We start from the raw sequence: 12,000 nt of genomic DNA, 5'->3' as shown, positions 1-12,000 counted from the left end.
GAATAAATCTCCCACTATAGTACTTTCTGTGCACAAAACTGTGTTTTCTGTGCATGAATTGATATTTCTGTTTTCAAATATTAGTTTTGACATAGAAAATGCTGCTTCCTATACAGGAAATGCTGTTTTCTCCTCAAAACAATAATGTGTGAATTTTGCACAAAATAGGTCCCATACTCCAAATATTCTCATCAGTTCAGAATTCTTCTTGTTAGAGTTTCTTGAGACTCAAAAACATGTTTTTTAGTCATTTTGCAAATATTTCAAAAATAATCTGTCCATATCTATTCTTCCCTTAAACACCTAATAGTGAAGGAAAACTCATCTGGATTAATAATTTTCTCTGATGTTCTAATTTGTACACACAGAATTTGCAGTTGAAGCTTTACAGTGGAAACAATTTCATACATAATATTTGGATTTGTATACTTTTGCTGTCACACAAGCATTTTGGTTATATGCATGGCTGAAAAATTCCTATTGGCACAATGCAGAAAAGGATATACTATTGTAAAATAAAACCCATTGCTATTTGTACCTGTGTGTTTCCAATGTGAACTAATATCAGTACCTGATATGATGAAGGATAAGTTACACACACCCTGCCACACACCTGGAAAATCTGTAATGCTTTCAATATGTTTCACTTTGAAATGTTCAATATTTAAAAAGCAGAACTTTGGATGATTAGACACAGCCTGCAGAACATCAAAAGGGATTACGAGGCGCTTGGTAGGAAGCTGAAAGGAATGGATGTACAGGTTGTCATCTCGTCTCTTCTGCCAGTTGAAGGGCATGGTCCAGGAAGGGAGAGGAAAATAGCAGATGTGAACAACTGGCTTCGCAGATGGTGCCGTCGAGAAGGATTTGGATTCTTCGATCATGGGCTGCGGTTCCATGAGGAGGGACTTCTTGCAACAGACGGGTTGCATCTCACGCCAGTTGGAAGAAATGTTTTTGCCAACAGTCTCAAGAACTTGATCAGGAGAGCTTTAAACTGAGTTCCGAGGGGAAGGGAGACAATATTAAGGAAGGCGAAAGGGATGGCGAAAATAGTCAAACTGACACAGAGGAAACAAGGCAAACAGTGCAAGGACCCAACAGTGGGAGGCAAAAAAACTTGCACAGGCAGCAAGTAAAAGGGAACCATGGTCTGCGATGTCTCTACACTAATGCACAGAGCATGGGAAATAAGCAGGATGAACTCGAACTCCTAGTACAACAAAGCAAATATGATATAATAGGCATCACTGAAACCTGGTGGGATGAGTCTCATGATTGGAATGTGGAAATAGAGGGGTATAACCTTTTTAAGAGAAATAGGCCAAACAAGAAAGGAGGAGGAATAGCACTATATGTCAGAGATATTTACACCAGTGAAGAGATCCTGGACATCAATCATGGAAGCCAGGTGGAGAGCATCTGGATAAGAATCAAAGGGGAGGGAAACAACAAGGATGTTACGGTGGGAGTCTACTACAGACCCCCAAGTCAGACTGAGGAATTGGATGATATCTTTCTAGAACAGATGACCACACAGTCAGAAAAGAGAGATGTAGTAGTGATGGGCGACTTCAACTATCCTGATATTTGCTGGAAGTCAAACTCAGCAAAATCCTCAAGGCCTAGCAAATTCCTCACTTGCCTGGAAGACAATTTCATGGTCCAAAAGGTGGAAGAGGCAACAAGGGGCTCAGCTATTTTAGATCTGATCCTAACCAACAAGGATGACTTGGTTAATGGGGTGCAAGTGGTGGGATCCTTAGGTGGAAGCGACCATGTTCTCCTGGAGTTTGTTATACAATGGAGAGGAGAAGCCAGGCAGAGTCAGACACGCATCCTAGACTTTAGGAGAGCGGATTTCAGTAAACTTAGAGAAGTACTGAGGGCGATTCCATGGTCAGAAATACTAAAAGATAATGGAGTTCAGGACGGATGGGACTTTCTCAAAAGGGAGATACTGAAGGCACAATTTCAAACAGTTCCAGTGAGAAAGAAAAACGGGAGGTGTCTCAAGAAACCAGGATGGATGACTAAGGAACTTTCAACCGAGCTAAGTTTGAAACGGAACATGTATAAGAAATGGAAAAAGGGGGAAATCACAAAAAAGGAATTCAAAGAAATAGCAGGCATGTGTAGGGGTAAAGTCAGAAAAGCTAAAGCGCAGAATGAACTCAGGCTTGCTAGAGAGGTTAAGAACAATAAAAAGGGCTTTTTTGGATATGTCCGCAGCAAAAGGAAGAAGAAGGAAACGGTAGGGCCACTGAATGGAGAAGATGGCAAAATGCTAACAGGAGATAGAGAAAAGGCAGAATTACTCAACACCTTCTTTGCCTCAGTCTTCTCAGAAAAGGCAAAGGGTGCTCAACCTGAGGATAATGGAGCAGAGGACAGAATAGGGGAATTTCAGCACAGAATAAGTAAAGAGATAGTAGAGGAACACCTTATTAATCTAAATGAATTTAAGTCTCCAGGACCAGATGAACTACATCCAAGGGTATTAAAAGAACTGGCAAATGTAATATCGGAGCCATTGGCAATAATCTTTGAAAACTCCTGGAGAACAGGAGAGATCCCAGCAGACTGGAGGAGGGCAAACGTTGTCCCCATATTCAAAAAGGGGAAAAAAGAGGATCCCAACAATTATCGTCCAGTTAGTCTGACATCAATACCAGGAAAGATTCTGGAGCAGATCATTAAACAGAGAGTCTGTGAACATCTAGAAGGAAATGCCATAATCACAAAAAGTCAACATGGGTTTCAGAGAAACAAGTCATGCCAGACAAACCTAATCTCTTTCTTTGATAAAATTACCAGCTTGGTAGATGAAGGGAATGCTGTGGATATAGTATATCTTGATTTCAGTAAGGCCTTTGACAAGGTTTCCCATGACATTCTTGCAAACAAGCTTGTAAAATGTGGGCTAGACAAAGGAACTGTTAAATGGATCTGTAATTGGTTGACCAGCCGAACCCAAAGGGTGCTCAACAATGGCTCCTTTTCATCCTGGAGAGAGGTGACCAGTGGGGTCCCACAGGGCTCTGTCCTGGGCCCAGTGCTATTCAACATCTTTATCAATGACCTGGATGACAAAATTGGGAGCATACTTATCAAATTTGCAGATGACACCAAATTAGGGGGAATAGCTAATACCCCAGAGGACAGGATCAAGATTCAAAATGACCTGATTAGACTAGAAAGCTGGGCCAAAGCTAACAAAATGAAATTCAACACAGAGAAATGTAAGGTATTGCACTTAGGGCGGAAAAATAAAATGCACAGATATAGGATGGGTGACACCTGGCTGAATGAAACTACGTGTGAAAGGGATCTAGGAGTCCAAGTAGACCACAAGTTGAACATGAGTGAACAGTGTGATGCGGCAGCTAAAAAGGCCAATGCTATTTTAGGCTGCATCAATAAAAGTATAGTGTCTAGATCAAGAGAAGTAATAGTGCCACTGTATTCTGCTCTGGTCAGGCCCCACCTAGAATATTGTGTCCAGTTCTGGGCGCCACAATTCAGAAAGGACATTGAGAAACTGGAGCGTGTCCAAAGGAGGGCGACAAAAATGGTGAAGGGTCTGGAAACCATGCCCTATGAGGAACGACTTAGGGAGCTGGGGATGTTTAGCCTGGAGAAAAGAAGGTTAAGAGGTGATATGATAGCCCTGTTTAAATATTTGAAAGGATGTCATATTGAAGAGGGAGCAAGCTTGTTCTCTGCTGCTCCAGAGAACAGGACCCGGAACAATGGATGCAAGCTACAGGAAAAGAGATTCCACCTGAACATTAGGAGGAACTTCCTGACAGTAAGGGCTGTTCGACAGTGGAATGCACTTCCTCGGAGGGTGATAGAGTCTCCTTCCTTGGAGGTCTTTAAACAGAGGCTGGATGGCCATCTGTCAGGGATGCTTTGAATTGGATTTCCTGCATGGCAGGGGGTTGGACTGGATGGCCCTAGTGGTCTCTTCCAACTCTATGATTCTATGATTCTATGATTCTATGATTCTATGGATAATAATGATGATGATTTATATCTATAATTATTCTTGAATTATATTTTATAATATGTAAAATATCTATCATGTTTTTACCCTGTTTTTACATTGTATGATCAAGGCAGCTACAACCAAAAATACAGAACTGTTTTTAAAGCTGGCACCTGTGGAAACTGATGATTTAATAATGTGGAATAACTGCAACAAAGATAGCAAATGAAAGGCAGTCCTCCCCCCCCACCCACCCCACAACCATTTCACAGCCCCATCCTGCTACTGACTATTGAGGTTATCACCTTCTGTGCCACAAAATTATGAAAGGATGATGTGGTAAACCATTTTTTAAAAAGGAAATGTATAGTAGCATAATTTCAATTGTTTATCATGAACACTGTTTCCACCTTTGAATACTTACGTAGGTGTAAGAATTAGGCTGTTGTTGATTGCTTTTGCAACTTCTACCAAAGCGCCACTTCCATCAAACAAGACAAGTGATGATCTATTCACACTGCTACAAAAGAAAGCAATGTTTGAAACATATTATTTTAAAAATAACCACCACTATAATCTAAAATTGGGGTGGGAAGGGAATAGGAAGTGGCCTGATAGTGAATCAGTTTTTTGGGCCTTCCGGCCCTGTATTGTCAAATCTCATTAACAGAAGTAATTCAGGGTTTAGGCAAGGTTTTTCTCCAGCCTAAAGATCCCTGGTATTTCCCTCTAAGTACAAACAAGATTCAAAGCTGCTTAGTTTATTAAATAAGATGTGATTGTATGTGCCCAGGGTAGTGTTGTGTTAGCTGGGACCAATTATATCAAAGACACAAATATTACAGACAACAGTAATACAGACATTCATCAAGAAATTGCCCCCCCCCCCAGCTCTATCAATGGGATTCTCTTTCTCTTCCTAGGAATCACTGGCCCTTTATAGACGGGCACCCTAGTACGTACTCTGTACGTACTAGGGTTGCCCGGGGGCATCTCTTTCAGACGCCCTCAACCCTAGTACATACAGGGTACACACAAAATGGCGGTGCCCATTCTACATGGGCACTGCCATTAGGACGTCATGGCCGTGCCACCTCCAAACGGAGCAGCGCAGACGTGATGTCCTGGCGCCGCAAAAAGGATGCCTGTGGCGCACTTTCCCCAGCTCCGGAAGGAGCTCCATTTTGGAGCTCCTTCTGGGTTTTGTGTCGCTGGCACAGCCTTTACATGGTTGCGCCAGTGACACAAAGGAGAAAAGGGCCGAGTGGCCCCTTTCTCCCTTTCCCCACCATGTCCAGGTGTCCTTGGGGCTTGAAGCCCCAAGGACACCCCTTTCCAGGCTGCGCTTCCCTGTGGCCTGGAAAATGCCACTGTGGCAGCTGAGGCCCCGATCCGTCGGGGAAAGGGGCGGGTACAGGCTGCCCCAAAGGGGCGGTCTGTAAACCGCCACTGTTTCAGGATGTATCAGAATATGGCTGCTTTAGTGACCATAGTGTTAGTTTGTCCAGCCATAAAAATGTATGTATGAAGAGAAATTCTATAAGCAGGATTGTCTGGTACAGATAGATAGAACAGTCAGATTGGAACAGTGAAGAGAATCATCCTTTTGTCCTTTCCTTCTTGCAAATGTTGTCAGTGCTAAATTTGCCAGATTATTCATTTTCCATCAACACTCAATTGAAAATGATAGTAACATTACTGAGTACATCTACTGAAAATATTCACATGGCAAATGTTCTATACAGTAATGTAGTACACTATGCTCCATAGCAATAAAAGGTTTCATTTCAACAATGTAAAATGAAACAACATTGGCGGGTTATAGACCACCCATTTGGGGCGGGCTGTACCCGCCCCTTTCCCCGGTGTATCAGGGCCTCAGCTGCCAGAACGGCAGCCGCTGAGGCCCCAATCCGCCACTTTTCAGGCTGCTGGGAAGCGGCAAAACACCGCTTCCCCGCAGCCTGAAAAGGGGTGTCCTTGGGGCTTCAAGCCCCAAGGACACCCCATGGCGGCGGGGAGAAGGAGAAAGGGGCCGCTTGGCCCCTTTCTCCCTTGCTTCGCTGGGCACAGCCGTCTGAAGGCTGCGCCCAGCGAGGCAAAGCGGTGCCGCAAACCAGGAAGGAGCTCCGAAGCGGAGCTCCTTCCTGGCCCGCGGAAAGGGCGCTCTAAGCGCCCTGGCGCGGACTGACGACATCACGTCCGCGTCGCCCTGTATAGAGGCGGCGCGGTCATGACGTCATCATGGCGGCCCCCATGTGGAAGGGGGGCTGCCATTTTGTATGGACTCAGTCCGTACTAGGGTTAGGGGGGGTGCGGAAGCACCGCACCTTCCTAACCCTAGTACGGACTGACTCCGTACTTTTATGGCAGTCTGTAACCCGCCATTAGTACTGAAGTCAACAGCTCCCATCAGAAAGTCTACAGTACATTCATTCTATCAGCATATGTGCCCATTAGTTTAGCTCAGACTTTTCAGCAGTTATTGATCTATAATCATAATGAGGATGTGTGAAGGACCATGGGAAAAGGTGGAAGAAAAGTATATGTTGTGCAACCTGTACACAGTTTCAGTTTAGAAACCCTACTTGTCATTCTAGTAGAGGTATTGGATAACTTGAGAAAGCCATAGAAAGTTCACATATGAAATCTTTTGGCATGTATGACTACTCATTCAGCAAACAAGAGTCATGTGTTAATAAAGCTTTCTTCTGTACACAGAGTAGGACTGTGACACTAGGACAAAACTGTAGTTTAATTTTTCATGAAAGCATACATTGCCTCTTTAACTTCATTTGTTGGCATGTTTTAAGCTGGGGGAAAAGAAGCTTACCCTTTAGGGCTTTAATGTTACCTATCATAGACTCAGGCTAAATTGAGATCAGGTGTTCAACATGGAAAGGCCAAACATGATTTGCTATTGTGAATTATGGTAGCAGTTCCAAACAAGTCTTCTCCAGCTTATTGGGATAAAATATTGAGGAAATGAAAATGTGCACCAAATATCAGCAGAACTTCACCACGCCTCCCTCTCCTGCCGGACTTTGGGCCAGGGGCCAAGCTGCTGCTGCCGGGCGGCTCTCTCTGGGGTGTCGGAGGTGCGCATCTGTGCACCGCCCCAGGGAGGCCGCCCACGGACTGTGTGCAGGACTCCTGTTTGTTTTTGCTACGGCTCCGAGGCGGCTCCGGAGGACCAGACTGGGGACACCTGGGGGGAAGGTGGAGCGAGGGGCGTGTCGGTGGCAGCGACACGCTGAAAACCAGTTGCCTGGACTTCTCCTTCACCACGCCTCCCTCTCCTGCCGGACTTTGGGCCAGGGGCCAAGCTCCTGCTGCCGGGCGGCTCTCTCTGGGGTGTCGGAGGTGCGCATCTGCGCACCGCCCCAGGGAGGCCGCCCACGGACTGTGTGCAGGACTCCAGCTGCGCAACTGCGCAGCCGCGCATTTTTAGCAGCGTAAGAGCTAGAAGAGGCTGTGTGGATGTCAGCCTTAGAGCAGGGGATGCCTGAAGTGGCTCACCTCTGCTCTTTCAATTGCTGGGAAAGGGGGGGAGGAGGTTATGGATGCGGGGGATCCGCGGGCTGGGGAGGAGGGGGATAACATCGGGAGGAGCGGAGCTCCCATTGAGGTAGTGCTAGGCAAGGGGAGATATGGCGGTGGGAGAAGGGACTTGCGTTACAGAGGAAGGCGGGATCGATGCATCATATCTATCTCTCCTTCCTGTCCCCCTCCCAACCAAAGGGACCTGAGGGTCACTCCAACCGTGCCACAAACCCTGTCGCTGCTCCTGTGCAATGCCAGGTCGATTAACCACAAGTCCCACATCCTCCATGATCTGCTGGAGGACACTAACTGCGACCTGGCTTGCATTACCGAGACCTGGCTTGGGCCTGAGGGGGACGCTGTGTGGGCACAGGCCCTCCCTGCTGGGTTCTCGGTGAAGGACCAGCCCAGGTTAGGTGGGCTGGGGGGTGTGTGGCCTTGATACATAGGAACACCTTGTCTCTCACCAGGAACCACATCCGACAGACGTCCTTTATCGAGTGTATTTACCTGACCCTAAAGGCTAAGGACAGTCTAGGGATTCTGTTGGTGTATCGGCCACCCCGTGCACTAGCGGACTCCCTTAACGAGCTGACACAGCTGGTCGCGGAGCTGATGCTGGAGACGCCCAGGCTACTTGTCCTGGGTGACTTCAACATCGCCCTCACGGCCAGCTATGTTCCATCCGGTGCGGCTCGGGAATTCATGGATACCATGGCGACCATGGGCCTGTCCCAGCTGATTTCGGGTCCAACGCATTTTGCGGGTAATACACTTGATATGGTCTTTTGTTCGGATGCGGAAAATCAGTGGGCGGAAATAACTAATATTTCCCCCCTGTCATGGACGGATCATTTCCTCGTGGAGGCAAAAATCAAGGCCTCTACCCAGATCCCCCCCGGGGGTGGTGGACCTATTAGGATGGTCCACCCTCGAAGGCTGATGGAACCCAATAGGTTCCAGGAAGCCTTAGAGGGACACATGGTTGGAAGTGACGGCGACTCTGTTGATGCCCTGACTGGTATCTGGAATACCGGTCTCTCTAGGGCTATACACAGCATCGCTCCCAAGCGCCCTCTCAGGCCCGGTTCCAAACTTAAGCCCTGGTATACGGAAGACCTCCGGGCAAGGAAGCGGGTCCTGCGACGGCTAGAGCACCGCTGGCGGAAACACCTACGCTTAGCCGACAAGACTCTCCTAGACCGCCATTTGCAGGACTACGGAGAGGCGATATGAGCAGCTAAGAACTCGTTCTATGGTGCTCGTGTCGCGTCCGCGGAGTCGCATCCAGCAGAGTTGTTCAGGGTGGTCAGGGAGCTAACTCAGCTCCCTCCCGCCCCGAACCAGATCCTTGAACCTTCTAAGGCCTGCTGTGACCAATTTAACAACTTCTTTGCGGATAAAACCTCTCGGATAAGCGAAGGTCTTAACGCCGGCATTGGAGCAGAACCTAGGGTAGAGGCATCCAGAGCCTCCGTGGACTCCATTAAACTGGATCAGTTTGAGTTGGTAAGTACCGATGATGTGGACAAGATCCTCGGAAGTGTTCGGAAGACAACCTGCTCTCTCGACCCTTGTCCCTCATGGTTAGCGGCGCAGGGGGGACCGGCAGTAACTTTACTGCTGCGCCGGATTATTAATACATCCTTGAGGGAAGGGCAATTTCCATCTGAGTTAAAATTGGCCATCGTAAAACCTTTATTAAAAAAGCCCTCCCTCGACCCCCTGGTATACAATAATTATCAGCCAGTCTCGCTGCTGCCATTTCTGGGGAAGGTGATCGAGAGAGCGGTTGCAATCCAGCTTCAGTCGGTCTTGGATGAAACGGATTATCTGGACCCATTTCAAACTGGCTTTCAGGCGGGTTATGGGGTTGAGACGGCCATGGTCGCCTTGGTCGATGATCTCCGTCTGGGCATCGACAGGGGAAGCGTGTCCCTGTTGGTGCTCTTGGACATCTCAGTGGCTTTCGATACCATAGACCATGGTATCCTTCTGGAACGCCTGGCTGAGGTGGGAATCGGGGGCACTGCACTCCAGTGGTTCTGGTCCTACCTCTCTGGGAGGTTCCAGATGGTGCAGCTGGGAGACGTGTGCTCCGATAAGAGGGCCCTCACAACTGGGGTCCCTCAAGGAGCCATTCTGTCTCCCATGCTATTTAACATTTACATGAAACCGCTGGGAGAGATCATCCGGAGACATGGGGCACGGGGTTATCAGTACGCTGATGACACCCAAATAGTCTTCTCTATGTCTCCGACTGATGCAGTGACCGAGGATGGCGTCTCTCCTCTCCTGGCATGCCTGGAGTCAGTAGTGGGCTGGATGAGGAAAAACCGACTCAGTCTGAATCCAGAGAAAACGGAGGTACTCGTGATAGGTTCCCCTGGTCCAGGAATGGCGGTGGTTCCACCTGTCCTGAACGGGATCACGCTTCCTGTGAAGGACTCCGTGCGCAGTCTGGGGGTGCTTCTTGATTCGTCGCTCCACCTTACATCTCAGGTGAATGCGATGGTCAAGAACACCTGTTATCAGCTTCGGCTTATTCGCCAGCTGCGCCCATACCTGGCCCAGAGGGACCTTGAAACGGTGGTACATGCTCTGGTAACCTCTAGATTGGACTTCTGCAATACGCTCTACATGGGGCAACCCTTGTATCATACCCGGAAGCTACAGCTGGTACAGAATATGGCAGCCAGGCTGGTCACTGGTACTTCCAGGACCAGCCATATTACACCTGTGCTTAAAGATCTGCACTGGCTGCCTATTCACTTCCGGGCACAGTACAAGGTGTTGGTGATTACCTATAAAGCCCTACATGGCTTGGGCCCAGGATACCTGAAGGACCGCCTCTCCCCATACATTCCGCCCCGCACCCTCAGAACTTCTGGGCAGCAATTACTTAGGGTTCCAGCGGCCAAACTCTCCTCTACAACGAGGAAGACGTACTCCATCGTTGCCCTGACCCTTTGGAACACGCTGCCCACAGAGCTCCGCTCGGCCACCTCCCTGGCTCAGTTTAGAAGGGACTTAAAAACCCTTCTATTTCGAACTGCATTCCCCGAGTGAAGTCCTAGATGGCCTCCCTCTCTATGTTGACGGCAAGATGGATGGCTGACCGGGGTTTTTAATTTGTACAATGTATGTATTGTTTTTATTATGTTGTTCACCGCCCTGATCAATGGAAGGGCGGTATATAAATAAAAGTTTTATTTATTATTATTATTTATTATTAACTTCAGATTTCAAAGTATAGCAAGATGCAGAGATGTCAATGGGAAACTGACATCAACCCTTGTTGAAGTAGGCATGGATATCCCTTTGAAGAATAATCCAGCACTTGGCAGGACGATGGAATGAGTGACCTGACACTTCTTTTCTTTCTTCATGATTTTAGATTTTATGATTGACTTTGCTGTTGTACTTTACTGAAATGCTTGGGTGCAGCAGGCTCTGCAGTGAGATTTGAGTGGGGTTTAAGGATTTGGCTGAGCACAATATGGCCCTTAATGTAAGAATATAATGCATTTGACTTTGCCCAGTATTTCAAGCAGTGGAGATGTTTGGAGGCACCTGACACATATCCACAGTGCTAATATTAGCTTTTGCTTCTCTTTCTTTTAACAGTCAGCTTTACAAACTTGAGTCAATATCAAGAAGGATGATGCTGAGCAAACACATGTATCTTTTGCTTTACCTCTCCCTGTCACTGTGGGAAGATCAGAAATTTCCAATTAGATCACTGGTTAGTCATTTGCCTCAGATGCTGCTGCAAATAACCACACATAACAAGTTTGGAAGAAAGGCCACAACTTTATTAGCAAGCAATTGGTAAGGGTTGGCACCAAGCATGAAGTCAGGATCTGCAAAATCAAACAACCCCACGTTTGTCTGATTATCCAAAAACCTGGCACCCACCAGGCGCTTGGGATGACCTAGGGGCTAAGGAAGACAACTTGACCACAAAACATGCCATGCATTCACATATTCACTAAGCCCCTAGTCACTGGGAGGCACTCCCGCGTTATGGCCCCCGCAATGGCCATACGCCTGCCTTATTCGCCCCGGGTACCTATTGACTCCCAACCAGAACTCCATAGCCCTGGTACCACACCGTGCAAATCCTGGCCTATGCTGCCGCCCCAAGTTGTGACAAAAAAACCTACAAAACAGCGGTGGGTGGGTGGGGGGGAAGCTGCTCCTGTCTTCCTCCCTTCCTAGCTTGGCTCCGCACCGTGCGAAGCCAAGTGCTGACTGGGGGACGGGGCCTGCATCATGGCTTATATAGGCCTAAGCCCCGCCCCCCACAACATGTGCTGCGGAACTCCTCCTCCAAGGCAGCCCAACCAATGGGCTGCCCTGGAGGACCGGAAGCTCTGCACCACTGATCCTGACTCCCAGAGCGTCGTGGGGCAGAAGGACTGCCCCTTCCGCCCTGCGCACCAATAGGGAGCTGGGGCAAGCCC

General features: G+C 47.9%; 1 protein-coding gene across 1 annotated transcript in view; it reads right to left on the bottom strand.

Annotated features, from left to right (window-relative positions):
* TMPRSS15 (transmembrane serine protease 15) overlaps nucleotides 1-12,000 on the bottom strand; it is a 182,258-nt gene that overhangs the window by 20,156 nt on the left and 150,102 nt on the right. Inside the window, exon 20 of the mRNA XM_089508436.1 lies at nucleotides 4,416-4,511. Within this exon, the coding sequence (XP_089364562.1) occupies nucleotides 4,416-4,511 (96 nt within the window). The remainder of the gene's footprint in view (nucleotides 1-4,415; nucleotides 4,512-12,000) is intronic.

The sequence above is a fragment of the Sceloporus occidentalis genome, unplaced genomic scaffold (genome assembly GCF_023333645.1).
Source record: "Sceloporus occidentalis isolate IW3139 unplaced genomic scaffold, rSceOcc1.0.p SCAF_2, whole genome shotgun sequence".
NCBI classification, from domain to species: Eukaryota; Metazoa; Chordata; class Lepidosauria; order Squamata; family Phrynosomatidae; genus Sceloporus; species Sceloporus occidentalis.
Note: the sequence above shows the minus strand (reverse complement) of the source record. Positions and strands in the feature narration are given on the sequence as shown.